At 39.0% G+C, this 20,169-nt stretch overlaps 2 protein-coding genes across 3 annotated transcripts in view; one reads left to right on the top strand and one right to left on the bottom strand.

The window, feature by feature from the left end:
* Window positions 1–1,008: 1,008 nt before the first annotated feature.
* Window positions 1,009–4,162, top strand: LOC127844203 (uncharacterized). The gene is made up of 5 exons (XM_052374273.1): window positions 1,009–1,176; window positions 1,504–1,686; window positions 1,904–2,004; window positions 3,180–3,323; window positions 3,670–4,162. The coding sequence occupies exons 1-5, from the start codon at window positions 1,110–1,112 to the stop codon at window positions 4,096–4,098; spliced, it is 924 nt and encodes a 307-aa protein (XP_052230233.1). The 5' UTR covers window positions 1,009–1,109; the 3' UTR covers window positions 4,099–4,162.
* A 3,811-nt stretch (window positions 4,163–7,973) lies between these two features.
* The window catches only part of LOC127844182 (atrial natriuretic peptide receptor 1-like), an 87,804-nt gene continuing 75,608 nt past the window's right edge, over window positions 7,974–20,169 (bottom strand). For both annotated transcript variants that reach the window (XM_052374243.1, XM_052374244.1), the window contains 2 exons: window positions 12,780–12,871; window positions 7,974–9,933 (listed from right to left, as the gene is read on the bottom strand). In XM_052374243.1, the coding sequence (XP_052230203.1) occupies window positions 9,838–9,933; window positions 12,780–12,871 (188 nt within the window). In that variant the 3' untranslated portion in view covers window positions 7,974–9,837. The remainder of the gene's footprint in view (window positions 9,934–12,779; window positions 12,872–20,169) is intronic.

The raw sequence follows: 20,169 nt of genomic DNA, 5'->3' as shown, positions 1-20,169 counted from the left end.
GTATTTCAATAATAAATATGTAAATCACATTCTATCATCCATATACGCTGCGTCTCTTTTTTTTTCTTTTTCTATCTGACTTCAAATGATTTATATGATTATTTTTCTGTAGTAAAGGTTGTTACATCATTGTCACTTCAAACACCGTATATGGTAACATAATCTAAAATTGACAATTAACTTGTAGCATATTTTTTGCTATCTTTATTTATACTAAACGGTCACATGTAGCGTCCACGATTCCGATAATTTAGGTATAAAATGTGGTTTAAATGGCCTTTAAAACGCACCAGAGACGTTCTAGGTATAAAAAATATCCGGGGGGGGGGGCATGCCCCCGGATCCCCCTAGAATGCCCTAAAATACTGCCTCGGCTAAAACTTGGATCTGGCTACGCCACTGTACTGTTTCGGTATTGTTTGCTCTCTTACCGTGCAATAAATACTGTGTTATGATCGTTTGACGATAGTCCATTATGTTTTCCCTTGACGATTAAGTGACGAGTACTGGCCCACTCAAGTTCTGCGGACGATTTATTGCATAAACCTACCTTGAGGAGGATTCCGGAGTACGGAATTCCTTACATTGAAAAGTGTTACGTCCTATACACTGTACACCGACGCAGTATTATGGGAGATTTCTCTTGAATCAGCTAATGAAATATTCGAATGTATTCATCGGGCCCGCTGGCGTTATGTAAAGGTTATTTAAGGTGCAAACTGGGCTAAACAGCTACGCCGAAAATGCCGGCGTTAATACGTTATGCATACTCATGCAATTCGGCCATTTAACTGGATCAAAATGTATGTTATGATCTAATTGGTATTTCAAAACACTAAAATACGCGGAGATTTTTATGCATAAACAACTCCATCTTCGCCTATCTAATATTAATTGTATATACAAGAACTACCACGCATGAACCTTTGAAGACCTCTGAGATAACGGGAATTGTAGTAGGTGCGATTGGATATTTACATAGACGCTTCGTGGATTTTTTTTGGCACGCGCCGTAAGAGGACAACTGAGACATAGTGAGTTATAGTACAGTGCGATTGTATCAAAAGACGCATCGGGGAATTTCGAGTCACGCGCAGTGGACTCGGGACATGGCGCTGCTAACGCATACGTGTCTGGTATTGTGGATAGGGTTTCTGTCAACGCAACGAATTAATTGTAGGTGAAACATTCTTACAAGTGCATATTACTCGCTTATTTTTATTTGGCCAATTTGAATTTGGTACTAAATGCGCGGTATGAGTTTCTTACACGACTAGAGCTCTGGCCAACAACATGGAGTTTCTTTATAGTAACAAGCACATTAAGCAAGATATGACGTTTACAGAATTCGCACAGGCGTCTCATTTATTTGACTTACGAATGGCTGTCGTGCACAAAGCTATTGTGTTGGAGCGATACAATCCGCAGGCCAATTATAGCTCAACATCCGCGAGACGTGCCGACGGGTAACCATGCATTTATAGTACCTTTGTTGTAATTTAGGCCTCAATCTCTGGACTTGGAGCCATGAAAACCATAACAAGGACATCATGTCTGTCATAAAAGACGGGTTCCACATGACTAATACCCGTGGGATGTTCGGGATCGGAGCAAACGACTCTCTCACACTCGCTGAAGACCCCGAACATCCGGGCCAGTGGGTGCTGAGGGTGTTCTATGCTAAAGGTGAGAACTAGTATATCAATGCAGTCGTCGACTTCGAAAGCCTCATGCAATCTTATATGTAGGTAGTATTGTTTTTATTGATTTACGACAAAAAATCATGATTTTTATTCCTTATCGGAGGTAACAAAACACATCTCTTTTTTGAAGATCATGAGTACTACATTCGACCGTATATACTATTATATTTTGACAACAACGCTCTTTTATACCACGCCAGGCAGCTATAGCGCACCCGGAACGCACAGAGGAGCCCAGTTCTATGGTACACCAAGCGCACTTACCCATCATAACTACACCACATTGACCTTGGAGTATGAGGTTAGTGAAGGTCACATCTCATTCAGTCATGACGTCAGTCTTTAAGTATAATATAATTGAAGGTCGAATCTCATTCAGACATTACGTCAGTCTTTAAGTGTAATGTGAGTGAAGGTCGAATCTCATTCAGATACGACGCAAGTCTATATTGTGAGTGAAGGTCGAATCTCATTCAGACATGACGGCAGTCTTTAAGTATTATGTGAGTGAATGTCGAATCTCATTCAGACATGACGTCAGTCTTTAAGTGTAATGTGAGTGAAGGTCGAATCTCATTCAGACATGACGTCAGTCTTTAATTATAATGTGAGTGAAGGTCGAATCTCATTTAGACATGACGTCAGTCTTTAAGTGTAATGTGAGTGAATGTCGAAACTCATTTTGAATGCCATTGGAATATGAGGTAACTAAAGGTCTTATCATTTTTACAAGACGCTGACCTTGGTAGCGATGTTGCTGTGTATCCGACTGTCAGTTTAGGAAGATAACAAGCAAATGAAAGGAACAGGTTTTACGATTTATTGATAGTGTAATTTCCTGCACAGACACCGAGGAGCTTGCACACCACTATATATTCGGTATTGTATAAATCCCCGACGACACATGACATAATTTATTTGAGTGAAGGTCACATTACCCGGTATATTCCTACACGAGTATGGGTTGAGTGAAGGTCACAACGTATTCGTATATCAACGCAATAGTCGGAAATTATTAAGGTTATAGAAATCTACGTGTATAGCAGATATAAAAATGGCATTGGTCTAGTAAAAAAGAGGGGACGGACGATCATAGGCGATTCTTACACATCATTGACAATGGGGTACGAAATGATTACTGGTTACATAAATTTCTATTTAACTTTTTAATATGAGGCGAATTCAATTAGATCCATAAATTGTTAATGCTGTTGAAGTACGAGTGGAGTTAAGACCGCATCGATTTCTTTGACATGAGTTCGAATTGGAGTATGAGCTGAGACCATAGCAATTTCTTTTACATTTCCGACTGTGAAATAAGATATTAATAAAGGTCACATATAATGTCAATACAATATTGACCTTTTTGTTCGTGGAGAATGTTAATTAATTAATCATTATTTAATTTTATGTGTGTGTACATGATATCGACATTTAAGCTGAAGTGAATTTATAAGACGAGATATTGTTTCGCAGGTGTATTTTCCTTCATCGTTCGACTGGAACAAAGGCGGCAAACTTCCCGGTCTGTTTGGAGGTACCTCGGACTGCGCCGGGGGTATAGTTAAAGACACGTGTTTCTCTACGCGACTCATGTGGCGCGCTTTGGGGGACGGGGAGGTCGGTTTTAACTAATCAAAGAGTGATTGTTCGTACATTGATCTGAGGGGGGTGGCTTTATCAATGTGTATGAAGCTATGAAAAAGTACTAACGCACAACTAATTAGATATGCCCAAAGGTACTTCACATTTCAATATCAATAACTAATACGTATCCAACTAGATATATGGCATAAATGATAAACGAATGTACATGCAGTTGAAAAGTCGCTTTATAGCTTCATCATTTTAATCGCATTTATATACAATTTAATACGTATTTTTGTTGTTTTCGTAACACAGATGTGTGTATTTTTTGTGAAATCGATCGCCTACAATAACGTCTGCGTCCGACTTGATTTCTCAGGTGTACGCGTACGTGACGCACAGTCAGAGTCCCGACTTTCAGACGTGGTGTGCCAAGTACAGCCACGCCAGCACGCCCGCATACATGCACATCTACTGCGTGCCGGGTTACGGAATCGAGATCGCCAAGAACACCTGGCGTTTTCAACACAACCACTGGCACCTTGTACGACAGGAAATTCACCTGAATGACCACCCGGGTCAGAACGGTTACATTAAACTATGGGTGGATAGGCGTGCGGAAGTTCACGTGACCGACGTGCACATGCGCGCTAATACGAACTTCGGTATTGACGGGCTATTTTTCTCGACGTTTTTCGGCGGCGGTGACAGCACGTACGCGTGTCCACACGACACGTACACGTACTTCCGGAATTTTAAAATCTTCACAGATACTGCCACCCCTTCTCACAGTGAACTCGTCGGCTAGAGCCTACTTCTTCGATGTAATAAATGCATGCCAAGTTATAAATAAAAACTGACCGCATTGCTTATTTGCTTGTTTTATGTTAACTTATTTTAATTGTATTATCATTATGCTCGGAATGTACGTGTACACTCAAACGTGCTTCTCATGTTACACTTCAACGTTTGACGAAATATTAGCATTTGTGTTGTTTTCTTTTAAAATGATGTTCTTAAAAAACAGGAGTATAGGTTGTAAATGATATTGAACAAATAGAAGAATGACAAATTTAATGACGATGGAAAACTAATTCAATGAATTGATATTAAAATGAAGGATACCTAATATTTTACACAAACTAAATAAATGGTCACAATCCAAAACATATAAGGATCTTTATTTTCAACACATTTTTTTCCAAAAACATGACATTTACACACATGTATACATTTGGTCCATTCATACATAATGGGAACAGGGTTAGATCTTAAGTTCTAAACATTTTCGAGACTCTAAGGATCACAAATAAATTATAGTTCAAAACAAAAATATCAGTTGCCGCTCCCCAATGATAAACTTGGACTGGAACGACCAAACGAGGATGCGCATGTCCACCTTAAAGTGATGCAGCATTTTAGGTTGAATCGAATTCGGATAATTAGTGCCTGAGATGTCGCGCACAAAAAGTATCATATGAATAATAAAAGGGCCATAACTTCGTGAAAAAATCCCATTATACTTACCGTGGCTATAAGCGAACATCGACGTATTTTGTATGCGATTCCAAACGCTATTGGACAGTCACGTGAGTCGAAATCTTTGGATGAATTCGTCTAAGAAATCTTAACCCTGTACAGTGCCGGATTAGCAACCTGAAGGCCCATAGGCAGTGAAGTGTTTGGGGCCCACGCCCAAAGCCCTGAGAGTGAAAGAGCACTGTGTGAAATTCTAATACAGTCTTAGCCCCATATTAAACATATTGGGAACGAAATCACCAGCAAAACAATATTTTTTTAAATAATAAGTTATAGTCACTTGGTAAGGAAATGTCAAGCCTTTAATTTGAACATCATGTTGATGCTAAATAATTGGCATTGTCATGTCATTAGATAAAGCTAAGTAAGTAAGGAAACATTCTTTCGTCGCGGTCTCACGGGGCCCCGAAATGTCCCGGGGCCCTCAGGCAGTTGCCTACTCTGCCTTATAGCTCATAGACCCTTTACAAACAGAATTAATTTTCATTTTTTCTCACTCCTTTCAAACCCCTATCGGTCCTTTTTCCCACAGATACACGGGATTATTAAATTCCGAGCTAGTTTACATTCTGAGCTATTTTTTTTAGTTAACACTCATCAAACAGACATACGCTGTTTTCCGAACAGTTCGCGATGAACTATAAACTCTGTAAGTACTTGGTTAAACACTGTAGAGGTTTTTTGTTACATATTTGAGACGTATTCATTCTGCTACCTTGATATCGGCACAAACTGCAAGAAAAACTGTCTTTTATGCTCTAAAGATTTATACAAACGTATTTAAATAACATGAGATATTTGCTAAAATAAAGTTCTTAACTGTGTGCTGACATTCTGTCCAGCCCGTGTGAAAACACCGTTGATACGGCGCCCTGTGAACATGTATATGAAATTTAGCTCGTGTTGCTTTAACGTCGACTTCTTAATTTATTGCTCTGAATTTTCACACCTAAATTGTAGTTAGTCTTTCGATTTCCCAGGTATACGCCCACGTGTCGCACACTCAGAATCCAAGCTTTGACACGTGGTGGCTTTGACACGTGGTGGCTTTGACACGTGGTGGCGCTACATACGATCACACGAATACACCCGCTTACATGCATGTGCACTGCACGGACGACAAGGGGATGGAAATGGGAAAAGGCACCTTTCGTTTCCAACACAACCGCTTGCACCACATTCGGCAAGAAGTTCATCTGAATGACCAGCCGGGACAGAACGGTTACATTCGACTCTGGGTGGATGGCCACTCGGAAATTCACGTGACCGACGTGATCATGCGCAAAACACAAATTTCGAAATTGACGGGTTGTTTTTCCTTACGTTTTTCGGCGGAGCTGACAGCAGTTGGGCGAGTCGAAACGACACGTACACGTGCTACCGGAACTTCAAAATCACAACGGATACTCTCAAACCCTCTCAATGTGAACTAGTTCGATATGGCCTTCCAAACAGCTGACTCCAACATGCATGCAATCTAAGAAATTAAACCCAATCGCATTGCGAATCGTCTCGAGTTTTGTTTTCGATTTTATCAACCGCGCAGAGATTTGACTGTATCTGATAATCGTGATACATCGGCTATATCCTGTAACATAACAGCATATTATGTTAAAAAAAATTAATTTGATAATTAAATAATATGATAGGAATTTATAAGTAAATTTAATTATCATAACTGTATGTTTTAATAATGTGACAAAATCATGTATGCATATCAGAAATTAAATAGATGTTTTAATAATGTAAGAAAATGTTAAAAAGTTATTTACATCAATATTTATAAATAAAATAACTGTTATAATTAGTGATACATATTATAAGCAAGTAGGAACATGGTATATCCTTGCATTCATTGTAGAGTAGACTAAGTCAACAAATTGAAAGATCAAAGCTAGTATATTTAGATAGGTTCAATTGAAAATGGTCAATGAAAATGGTCAATGATATAATACCTTGTTTGTATCAATCATACAAAGTTGCATCAGTCAAACAAAGTATTGCACCGGGAAACGCAATCTTATTCAACTAAAAGAGTACATAAGGATTATTTGATAAGTGTGTAAATACTTGAATAGTTCGTTTTCTCCGTTTCCAGGGTGTCATTGATTCAGTACATTTAGCAATTCAAACAATCAACAATAAGCACGTGAAGAAACGGACACTAATGACCAATAAAAGTTATAAGGGAGTTCTATGCAAATTAACCTGTAGACAAATAAAGATGTTTGGTCAGAATTAAGAATTAGATTCTGCGGTTAGATTTGTCAGGTTTTCTTGACCTGACGGCCATATTTGCCGCCGCGCTGTAAAATTGTATTTCACGAACATTAGCAAGCGTTGTATTAGAAAATATTCAACAGAAATAAATCGCGATGAAAACAGAAATGAACTTTGTTTGTTACTGTGTGGTCTCCACGAATTATAAGTAATTACGTCACAATCCGGACTCCTCCGTAAGATAGATCGATTTATGAAATATATCGTCTGCTGATCCAGAGTGATACGAGTCGAGAGCGCCGATGGCGTTGAAAGTCTATTTGCAAGATACAAGGAAGTTTCTGTTAAAGTAAATGTTACAGGATTAGTTTTCTGAATGAAAATGTAAAAGGTATCAAAAAAGATTTTTTTATGAAGTACAAGACTATTGCCAAACAATAAAAGTCCCCTACCTCGCACGAAGCAGTATTATAATTTTCTCCCTTTGTTTTCAAGGAAAGTAATTCTTTTAAGTTTGCCATGTAGATGGTAATTTTCTAAAGAGAACTCGCTTTTGCCAATAAAAGAATTGTTTTACGAACGAAATTTGTTTAAGTTTCTAAGAACATTTTTTCACGTAAAACGGTCTAAGAAAAATTCACTAAAAATGGTGTACGCAATGTTCTTGGAAGAAAATGTTAGAAAAAAAATCTAAATAAAAAATGGTAAGAATTACGAAATGCTATATTAAATTTCTATTTCCTCTGCCCAAAATCAGGGAACGCTTGGAAAAAAAACGTTTTCCCTGTGATTTTGAAATGCGGTATTACAAAAGCCTATCCGCGTTGCAAATAGGCTATAAACGGCATTTTGGGGGCGGAGTCTATTAAAGATTGCATTTTAACTTTTGTTAAATAATATATGTCAAATAATAAAACTGTCTGATTTATTTCATTTCTTTATTAGTTTATTAGGCGCTTAAACAAATGAAAAGTACAAACAAAAATGGAATTTAGCAATAATACACACACACACACACACATTAATTAGTAACTGTCAAACTTATTTCAATTAAGATGTAAACTCATTATTTTTGATGCAAAATGTAATGGCATTATAAAAGGGAGAACAATATAAGCAGTTGATAAGGACACAAGGCGCTAATTGGCCAGATCAAGAAATGTGTCCAAACGACACGGATGCCCCCAACTGTAACTTTGTCACTATATAAAAGCATAACTGTGTGAATGTTTTTGAGATATACATCGCCTATATTTTAATAAACTATTAGTTTGCTGCATAACAGGTATTCTATATTTAAATTTTGTTGTTTGTTACATATGTCTTCTGCTGCAGTTAGTTTTTTTTCTGCCAATTCTTTGCATGCAAATAACAGGAATACACATATCTTCTTGTCAACTGAAGAACGAAAATGCATTTTCAACTTCGGATCAAATTCGGTGAAGATCGAATGAAAACTACTTAGAATTAAGAGCGGACACCATGCTGAATGTTTAAAACGCACTACGTGACCCCGTGACCTAGTTTTTGGCCCGGCATGGCCCATGTTCGAACTTGGCTTAGTAATCATCTAGATTAAACTTGTGACCAAGTGTGGTGAAGATCGGATGAAAACTACTTGAATTAAAGAGTGGATACCATGCTGAATGTTTGAAACGCACTGAGTGACCCCTTGACCTAGTTTTTTTGCCAGGCATGATCCATGTTCGAACTGGGCCTAGACATTATTTAGATACAACTTCTGACCAAGTTTGGTGAAGATTGGATGAGAACTACTTGAATTAGAGAGCGGACACGACAGACAGACTGACCGACCGACAGGGCGAAAACTATATGCCGCCCGTTGAGGGCACAACAAGGGCACACTGTCTGACCAAAAAACGGACACGGCGCATCGCCGCTCTATTAAGCTCTGGAGAGGAGAATAATCCGCATCTCTTTAACTTATAGGACACATTGAAAGACTGGAGAGATTATGTATGAGACAGTTGAATACAAGCCAACACACTATTTTTAATGCAAAATGTATTTGAACATCAACAAGTAACATATAAACACTGATATGTTGACATAATGTTGTGTTGAAACAAACCAAACCAATCATATGAATTAACTTTTGAAATTAAGTCAAAGGAGTAACAGCATACGTAGGATGAAAACAATGCTTCCAATAACACACTTAACTTGCATGTTTGTTAAACAAGATAATTCTAAGAACAGTCAAGTCAGACCATGTTATCAATTTTACAGTGGGAATACAAATAAAGGCCACACACAATGATGTATTAAAGGAACATAATCGACGTAAATTGAAAGATGTGAATTGAGTTATTTAACATACGACTATGTTGGAACTTATAATTATTGGCAAAAGCAGTTTCAGATTGGTTTCAATTTGTTAAACTAGCTCTACAGAGTTGTTTTTAACCAATTATAATATTAAATATACACAGCATACAATCAGCAAAAGTAAGTTATATTACCACATAAATATATCAACATTACCCCTCTTCCTATTTGACCGTGTTCACACTATGGATACAAGAGAAAACATCAAGAACATGAAAACAAACAATTGGAACAGTTTTACAACATTTTAAAAATATTTTGTCTTCACTTGATATAATTAGCTCCTCTTGGTGGAATGTAGCCCTAGCTTGAAGTCACATGCTTTTTGCACCACCAGACAGGCTAAGTTTGTTGTTAAGCACTCCCTCCATAAATGTATTCATCTTCTGCATTTAATGTAGGGTATGGTCTGCCGGTTCCATCGTGGCGCACTGTCTCCCTAAATGTATTCATCTTCTGAATCTACTGTAGGGTATGGTCTGCCGGTTCCATCAACATACTCTGTGAGAAAGTATGTCTTCATTAATCCTTTACCCTGAAATAGTTCAATATAGTGTTATTTTTCTTTTATCTATTTGTAGCTTTAAAGTTATGGATTAAACTACTAGGGCTCCATCTTAAGTGTCGTAAAATAATAAATTAATTGTTAATTGGTCTTTAAATAAGAACAAAAGCGCAAACAACAAGCATAGGAATCTCATTGCAGATTTAAAGATACTTAACTGTTAAAGTGATATTATGGGCATTTTTCACTGTTGAATTTAGCTTAAAAGAATAAACATGTCAAAAGAATTAGTTAAAATGTGGTTACTTACCAATTATCTAAAACTCATCTTGCTACCAATTGTTTATAAATATATATTTTATTTTCAATATTTTACGTGACTCACCCAGTCCTCTAAGCCGAAATGATCTTTAAAACAAAATTGTGTCTTTGTGTCGTATGAACGAATCTGCATGAAATCTACATTTAGACTCACATCGTACATCGAATCATTTCTGTCGTCAGTTGTCAAAACGAAAGTACGTTTGATATTCAAATGGATTATTTTTATCTTTCCGGGATATTGTTTTAGTATTTTGATGCTGCATTAACAAATATAAGTGTATATGAAGTGAAAACACCAAAAATAAACAACGGTTGCGATAGACACCTATATACTGTTAGATGCCTATAATATCACTTTAAGGTCAAGTAGAGATTACAACCTTCTACTACAGTTACATGATACAAGGACAACTTCCCCGCCCATGGGGGCAATGTTTAAAACAAGAATATCAGTGAAACTGATGGATGCTCCCCGATGATGCGCTTTGTCAATGTATGTGTTAATAAACACCTAAAAAATCTATTATTAGCCTCGGTGACTATGACCCCAGAGACCTCAAACCTCATCAAAAGGTAGAGGCCCATGCAAGGTACCTACATGCCAAATATGAAAGCGATTGGTAAAGTATTGATGGCGCTATGAGAAACGGAAGCAAAAGTGTGACAGAAGGAAGTCTACTATTAGCCTCGGTGACCTTGACCCCAGTGACCTCAAACCTCATTAAAAGGTAGTGGTCCGTGCAAGGTACCTACATGCCAAATATGAAAGCGATTGGTAAAGTAGTAGAGGCGCTATGAGAATCGGTAGCAAAAGTGTGACAAAAGGAAGTCTATTATTAGGCTCGGTGACCTTGACCCCAGTGACCTCGAACCTCATCAAAAGGTAGAGGTCCATGCAAGGTACCTACATGACAAATATGAAATCGATTGGTAAAGTATTGAAGACGCTATGAGAAAGGGTAGCAAAAGTGTGACAGAAGGAAGTCTATTATTTGCCTCGGTGACCTTGACCTTGACCACGGTGACCTCAAATCTCATTAAAAGGTAGAGGTCCATGCAAGGTACCTACATGCCAAATATGAAAGCGATTGGTAAAGTAGTAGAGGCGCTATGAGAATCGGTAGCAAAAGTGTGACAAAAGGAAGTCTATTATTAGGCTCGGTGACCTTGACCCCAGTGACCTCGAACCTCATCAAAAGGTAGAGGTCCATGCAAGGTACCTACATGCCAAATATGAAAGCGATTGGTAAAGTATTAAAGGCGCTATGAGAAACGGTAGCAAAATTTGACAGAAGGAAGTCTATTATTAGCCTCGGTGACCTTTACCCCAGTGACCTCAAACATCATCAAAAGGTAGAGGTCCATGCAAGGTACCTACATGCCAAATATGAAATCGATTGGTAGAGTATTGAAGGCGCTATGAGAAACGGTAGCAAAAGTTTGACGGAAGGAAGTAAGGAAGTAAGGAAGGACAAACTGGCAACTATATGATCCGCCGAAATTTTATTTCGGGGAGCATAAAAATAACGGAACAATGTTCGCAATCAACAAATATATCAAAACCCATATTCGCAACAATTTTATGATGATAAGGCAAACATGTTAATTCTAGAGTGTTCTTAAAAATAGCTTCTTGAGTGTTCTTAAGTAAATTAAATTTGGTTGAGATATAAGACCAAATGATTTCAGCTGGTTTGATGAAATTTGAACAAACCACGCGAGTTCTAGTGTTCATAAAAGTATAAGGATAGCCATTCGAGGACAACTGCCATGCCCCCAGGGCAACGATTTTCTCAAAGACCAGAACAAATAATGTTATAAGGAAGAACAATTATGATTTGGAAAATATTTGACTTTAAGATTGTTCACCAGGTTGTTCTTCTGCCGTACTTGTGTTCACGTTTTTAAAGGAATAGAACCATTTTAGAATTCACACAATACATCATCATCATCATCATCGTCATCATCATTCAACAAATGTTCGAGCATGTTTTATGAAGAATGAGCAAAAACAATATTTAAGATACTGACCTAGTTTTAGATTCCATGTGATCTAGCTATTAACTTGGCCTGATAAACACTTTAAGACAAATGTTTAAGTGTACATAACGATAACGTTGACAATACCCATCGGTTGACAAACAACAGGAAAAAGGTTATTGAAAAGTGTGAAACTATTTTGATTCTTTTTTACACTATCTGACACATTAAATGTTAGCTTTACATATGTGCTTTATTTTGACCTTTTATTTAAACACATTACGCTGGTAATTAAGATAGAAATGTGATATTTGTGTGTATACAAGTCAACACAGGTGCTTAAAGACTACTACTCCTTACCATGTGAGAAGTTAATATAAAAACATTGTTTGAAGGCTAAGACATATCCACAGATAAATACAACAATTAACCAGCCATTATGACTGAGCCCATAGAACACATGAAACTTTGTTTTTGGAGGTAAAACCATATTTCGGAATAATAATTTCACAACCAGCGATTGAGGTAGAATAAAATGAAGAAAATGCAAAAAAAAACATGTGACTGGTCACCTTGATTTCAATTGGCTCTCTGTCTTCCAGTTTGTACTCCGGGTAGCGTTCTATCAAAGTCTTGATGGAGTCTGACATGTGGATCTGGAAAGCTGATCAAAAACAAAATTACATGGTAAGATGATATTTCTAAAACAATTTTTTAAAGTAACATTTATTTTAATTAGTTAAATACTTACATGCTATCTATTAGCTACTACCTTCCAAGATGGTTTAATTTATCATGAAAAGTTTCTGGATGAAACCGGTAACCACTACCTATATTCTCAAAGCAGAACAGGTTGACACATAGTATAATGTAACCTATGTACGACACCCTACAAAGAGAAATCCCACAATTCAATATCCTTTCAATATATATAGCAGGTAAGTATTTCACTAATAACAATGAATTTTACTTTTTAAATTTGTTTTAATAGAATAAATACGTTACATGCTATCTATTAGCTGAATTTGCAGCTGCGGTGGGAAGGTTCGCGTATAGCTCCCGAAACCCCATTACAGCAGAACCCATATCCAGGGTTATCAGCTAATGATAGCAAAACCCATAAAAGGGTTATCAGCTAATCTTTGTTGGTACGGTATAGACTTGACTTCTCAGCAAAGAGTAAGTATGTCTTATTCGTAGAAGATACTACCGTTAGTGAAAACACATTAGTATCCAACAAATACAAGTCGTCTTATAGGTACTCAAGAGAACGAAGATAAAAGGTGGTCGGATTTCTCCAGAAACATCATGGAGCACGTTAGAGAGTGGGGTGTGATAAAAATACACCCATGAAGCTGACATAGCTCGTAATTCATGCGGTCTGCTCTTAAACAAGGGATGAATTCCTAGATGAGAGAGAAGAGTAGACCTTTCTTAGTTTAGGCTACCCAACGAGAAACAGAAGCCGCAGACACATCGCTCCCGCCACCCTTTTTGCTCTCCGAAAATATTTTCGGTGGATCATATAGTTGCCAGTTTTTAGTTCCGTTATTCCTTTCTTCCTTCAGTCACACTTTTGCTACCGTTTCTCATAGCGCCTTCAATACTTTACCAATCGCTTTCATTTTTGGCATGAAGGTACCTTGCATGAACCTCTACCTTTTGATGAGGTTTGAGGTCACTGGGGTCAAGGTCACCGAGGCTAGTAATACACTTCCTTCCGTCACACTTTTGCTACCGTTTCTCATAGCGCCTTCAATACTTAACCAATCGCTTTCATATTTTGCATGTAAGTACCTTGCATGGACCTCTATCTTTTGATGAGGTTTGAGGTCACTGTGGTCAAGATCAAGGTCACCGAGGCTGATAATAGATTTTTTTAGGTGGTTTTTAACACATAGATTGACAAAGCGCATCATCGGGGAGCATCCATCAGTTTCACTGATATTCTTGTTATAATAGGAAATGAAGAGTCTCTTGCGAGAACCTCGTATGGACTTAATTCTGTTGAAGTAGAACTTCAAAGCCCTGACTGGACAGAGGAGTCTATCTGCATTTTTATGTCAACAAGTTCTATAAAGACTTGGGCCTTGAAAGGTTAGAAACCATACAGGAGAGTTGATTTAATCAAGGAATCCTGGCTGTCTCAACATTATGACGGAGCCCTCGGATCCAAACGAAGATAGCCGTCTTCAATAGAAAGAGCATAAATTTCACTTCTACGTTTGGCTAAAACCATAGTAAGAAGGACAAACGGTCTTCCAGGTTAGGAACTGTAAGGAAGCCTGATACAGGGGTTCATATGAAGGCTTAATAAGCGACCAAAGAACGCAAGCAAATTCCCATTCAGAGATAAGGAAAACAGAAACAGGAGTTGAAGTTCCATGGTTCGGAACAGTAAAGAAAAAGCTAGATCAGCACAGACTTGTGATGAATTACGAAAAGCCAAGGTATGCGAAAGCATAGTCTGTATCCTTTGATAGAGATGAGAAAAAGTTTCTTATCATCAAAGAAATAGATGGAAAATCCACTATGCATCTAGCAGAGTGATAGAGGGGATCAAATGGCCTCAAATACACCAGTCAGAGAAGAGCTTCCAGAAAGCATCGTAGACTGTTCTTGTGGACTTTCTCGTTGCAGAGGAAAGGGAGATTGAAGCTCTTACAGAAAAACATTCTTCTGTAGGGATTGTCCAATATTGACCAGATATGTAGTGGAAAATGTATGGATCCGAATGAAATCTGTCTCTCTGAGATATGACCTGTGAAGGAGTTTCCTGGAACAGTCCTACAGGAGACTGAGAAGATCGTAGAACTAGAATCTCCTGGGCCACCAGGAGCGACCAGCGAGATATGGCATGAGCTCACCTTTTTCTCCAAGAATAGGGGAATAGAATGGGTGAGATATAGATGTAAGCTTCCAGTTCTTCTCAAGCAGACGAAAGCGCGACAAACGCCTACACTGATGAATCGTGAACTGGACTCACGTACAGAGAAAGTCTGTAGTTGTCTTTGGTCGCAACCAGGTCAACCAGTGGACAATCAAACGTGATAAAAATCTGGTTGGCCACTTCCTGGTGAAGTGTCCAATCCGGTTTTTTTTGCAAGACAAACTGTCCGACAGGGCGTTGAGACGACCTGGTATGTGTTTGACGAGAGAAACGTTGAAGTTCTTGCAAAGAACAAGTAAGTTCCTGGTTTCCAGATACATGGAGTGAGAATGTGTTCACCCTTGTGCCTGGATGTATACCAGGAATGATGTGTTGCCTGTTGACACCATCACACAGGAGTTTCGAAGATGTCTAGGAAACGGAAAACAACTAGAAAGACTGCTCGCTTTCCGATGTTGTTAATGTGCAGGTGATAATCATGAGGAGAACACCTACCTGAAATTATCAGGCTGAGTGGTTCCAGGTAAGCGTCCCCAACCTTTTCTGGTCACATCCGTATGAGATGTAAGGAAGATTGTGGTTGAAGAAGCGGTACTCCTGCCAAGAGAGTTTCCTAGTCTAGCCCCATTGAATATGGGGAACTAAAGACGAAAAGATGGGAAACTGTGTAAACAGATTGCCCTGCGATCAATTCCTAATAAGATGAGTGATAGTGCTGAAGAGGACGTAGAAAAGACGTATCAACAGAAAAACGGTGACCGGACCGCAAAATTACCAACCGGTGGTCGGAGTCACGTGGTCAAGGACGCGTAGAGAAAAGTCGCGGTAAGCCGAACTTTCTCCACTCCGATCAGACTTGAAAGTCGGTGACTAGAAAATTGTTGAACACTTTTAAGTCTATGACCAGTTTCCAGTAGCCGTTATACTTGAACCAAGAAAAAGGAAACTATAAAATAAGGGGGAATAATTGTTTTGAACCGTTTCTACCGCATGTTATTCCAAGAGTCCGAGAATGGAATATGGAATATGTTGATGCGGAGATACCAGAAGTATGGAGACGCGGACAAGTGAAGACCTTTTCAAACAAGGGAATTAACTCACGCGTCCGAAAATATAAACACCATCGATTAGCGAAGTGCCGAAGTATGGCCGCGACTGGTACCTCCGGAATGAGAGGTGATGACGGTAAAAAAAGGGGGTTCCTTACGGCTGACCTTGGGAAGGTCCGCCCTTGCAAGTTGAAGGTGTGACAGTCGTCTGACCCGGTTTTGGTTGCCCTTTCCAATAAGCGTGACCAGATGACTTCTGAAAGAAACGGCGTGTTGTAGGAAGACGGCCTCTTAAGGGCCGGATGTTGAATACAAAAACGTCTTAGAAAAAGATTGTTCTTCTTAGAATACTTGGCTGTCAAGGTTGCCAGGGGTTAAGATGCTGACGTTTAAAGCCCTTTGGTACTGACCAGAATGTTTCTCGCAAAGAAGCAAAGATCTGGTCTTTCCAGTCAGCCGTGATGGCGTCTGTATCTTGCCTTCAAAACTAATATAATTTGATGTGAAAAGACCAGTTCGGATTGAGTTCACGCCTGGTCCTAAACGGAAATTGAGGCAGGGAAGAGAGATAAAGTCGCAACGGATCATTAGTATCTCGAACATTGAAGAAGCAGCATTATGTGATTAAAAGTGCGTAGCCTGCGAAAGATGAAGCAATAAGTCCAATAACTTCCAAACCATCTACAAGGTTGTGGCCGCCATGAAGTGAAGATGGTTAGGTTCACCTATGGATCAGCTCTATCTGAAATCCCAATTCTCCAACATGAAGTAATGAATTAAGATAGGGGTAGAAACAACTAGCATAATAAGTGAAGCTTGTTAATGTCAGACATTGTAGTAAATCCAATTGAAAGGCGGAGTTCAACACGAGACGTCTCTTGTTAATACTGCCTGCCTCACGTTAGTGGACCAACTGTTCCATGACGGTGACTGCAGAGCGTGTAGCCGACAGGGAAGCGCAGGGTCCAAAGTAATAATCTAAGGTATCCAACATAAGTTCATAGACCTGATTAATAAAGGTCCAATAGTAAAATTCGGCCTCAACGTTAGAAAACGGGCCCACTTTAGACGAACCATCAGCAAGACCAGTGATCTGCATGTGACCGACTGAGACAGAAGTAGGAATACCAGGAGTAGGTATTTCATAAACTTCTAGTATTTTAAGTATGAAAGGCGCAAAGTGTCTAAGGTAGAAGTTACCTGTGGGGCTTCATAAAATGACCGGTGAAGTCACCGGGTACTACCCGTTGACCGTTCACAGGTGATCGATAATGACCGGTCAATGACCGGTGACCGGTGTTCAGACCGGACTGGTCAATGACCGATGACCAGTGCCCGGTGAACAGACCGGTCATAATATGACCGGTGACATTACCGGGTAAAGATCGAATTATGGTGGAAGCCAAATGGTCTGAAGTCGAACCAAACGTCTAGCCAGAAGTAAGCGTGATTGTATCTCACGAATCAACGCCGATAATTGCATGGAAAAAGAGAAAGTGACAGATGTCTATAATGTAGTGATAATGGCTCGTTGAAGTAGACGATGAGTCCAGCGATGACAAGTCAGAGAAGGAGGAATATTAGTATATGACCTGTGACGCCACCATGTAGTACCCGGTGACCGGTGCTTGCACCGATGCCCAATGAACGAACCGCTCATGCAATGACAGGTGACGTCACTGGTTAAAGACCGAAGTATGGCGAGAGCCATATGGACTGACGTTGACTGATGTATTGCCAAAGTTACATGGTCAACTTCACCGGGCCGATATATGACGGGAGCCATATGGTATGACGTTGATCGACGTATGACCAAAATATTGTGGTCGATGTCTTACCCGTTACCTGGTGACAGAAGAGTACCCAGCCAAAATTCCCCTGAAACAAATGCTTCAGTACGATTGTGGCTCTGGAACGTTCTATGTTGCATAGTCTTCAGACCAACCTTTGCAAATCGAACATTATTTCTTTCGTGCATGAAATGCAAAGAACGTGGTAATCTCACTTTGCCTTTCCATGTCCGCACGAGCCACGAGTTTGAAGCATAAAAACTAAAACAACTCAAACGAAAAGACAGAAATAATACGGATAAAAAATAGCTAGACAAGAATTTAAAATAATCCAATCAATAACCTAAGAAAGGACAACAAACCGATGGAAAATTAATTTGATTTTCCAATTCGACCAAAAAGACAAATGCCAATCTTTCTTTTGGCAAAACCTGGTGACCAGTGCCCGGACCGGTCAATGACCGGTGACCGGACTGGTCAATGACCGGTGCCTTTCCTTGACTGGTGTCCGGTGACCAGAACGGTCATATAATGACCGATGACCGGTAAAGCCATATGGTCTGACATCGATCGACGCATGGCATGGCCAAAGCCATTTGGTTGATGTCACCGGGCAAAGACCGATGTATGGCGGGAGCCATATGGTCTGACGTCAACCGACGTATTGGTCAAAGCCAAGTGGTTGACGTCTGTACTGTGCAAAGACTGAAGTATGGCGGGAGCCATATGGTCTGACGTCAACCGATGCATGGCCAAAGTTACGTGGTCAACGTCTTGCACAGTGTACGTTGGTGAAGGTCCCATACCGTCGGTACATGAAAAGACAAGATCAAAACATATTCAACAATTAACTGGTCACAGACCAGATTGTTATACGGCAGTTTAAATTATTAATTTTACACACATAATGTCAATGATAAACATTCTGTCAATTATTTCCTTATAACAGAGAACGTTAAATGCCCGTAGAATACCCTCTGTCCTACAGGCTACATGAACACAAAAACAGCATTTGTGGTTGAAAATTAACAAAAGTTTAAAAAAACCTAGAGGGCCATGGGCCCTAAGGCGCTCACCTCAGACCAAAGGAACTAAACTAATCTGGAAAGGTGGAGTTAAAAATAATAAAAGTACTTCATGAAACATAAATATTATCATAAGGCCACAACAAATTGATGATGTGTTCTATGGATTTTAGCCAACCAGAAATGGAGCGAGCGAGCGAAATAAAAATAATTTTATTTTTATTCCATTTTTAAAAAATCGCAGGCGAGCGAAAAGCGCAAAATAAAAAAAAACTAATAATGTTTATATAAATTGATACTATATTTTAACATAGCACATATATTGGTCTACTTTGAGTGCAAAAAGACTACTATAATTTTTTGTAAAATGACTAACACTATTATATATATTTATAACAATAGCAGTACAACAATAAGAGGGAACAATTTTTTAATCAAAACAATTTAAACAAGCAAATTTGTTGAATTGATATCTCCCACCAATATACTTCTGGACACAAAAGTTTTCTGGACGGATGGACAACGGCAACGTGCATCATCCTCTTATCCACATATATACTCATACCAAGTTTCAATGAAATCCGTCAAAGCACTTCCATGATATGGCTCAGGACACACACACAAAAGCATTTTTTTCAAGATATAAAGGGCCATAACTCCGTAATTAACAGATGGTGAACAATGCCATTTGGCGAGCATCAACCTCTTATCCATATATATACTCATACCAAGTTTCAATAAAATCCGCCAAAGCACTACCAACATATGGCTCCGGACACAAAAGAATTATTTCAGGATACAAAGGGCCAGAACTCTATTATTAACAGATGGTGTGCAATGCCATTTGGCGTGCATCATCCTCTTTGACTTCAGTATCATATATTGAAAGCATTGGGCTCACTGTTAATACTAGGATTAGGAAGGCGCTCATTGTTTATAGTTAACTTGTCAACTCTTTTGTCCAATTCCACTGCGACACTAAGTTGCATGTTAATGTTCGGCACTTTTATTTATCACTACCGCCTAGTTTACCACAAATTGTTACCGCATTGACGCATTCTGGTGATATTTCGCATCCCGATGCAGATGCTGCTGCAAGGAATAAAGCACGAAAATCATCAATAATGCGATGATTGATTGCAACTGGCGGAAAAATTACGTTTCCGTAATTAACATCTTTCGCTGAAACAACGAGGCAGATGGACGCC

The sequence above is a fragment of the Dreissena polymorpha genome, chromosome 9 (genome assembly GCF_020536995.1).
Source record: "Dreissena polymorpha isolate Duluth1 chromosome 9, UMN_Dpol_1.0, whole genome shotgun sequence".
NCBI lineage: Eukaryota > Metazoa > Mollusca > Bivalvia > Myida > Dreissenidae > Dreissena > Dreissena polymorpha.
The sequence above is the reverse complement of the archived record's forward strand: the minus strand, read 5'-3'. Positions and strand labels throughout refer to the sequence as shown.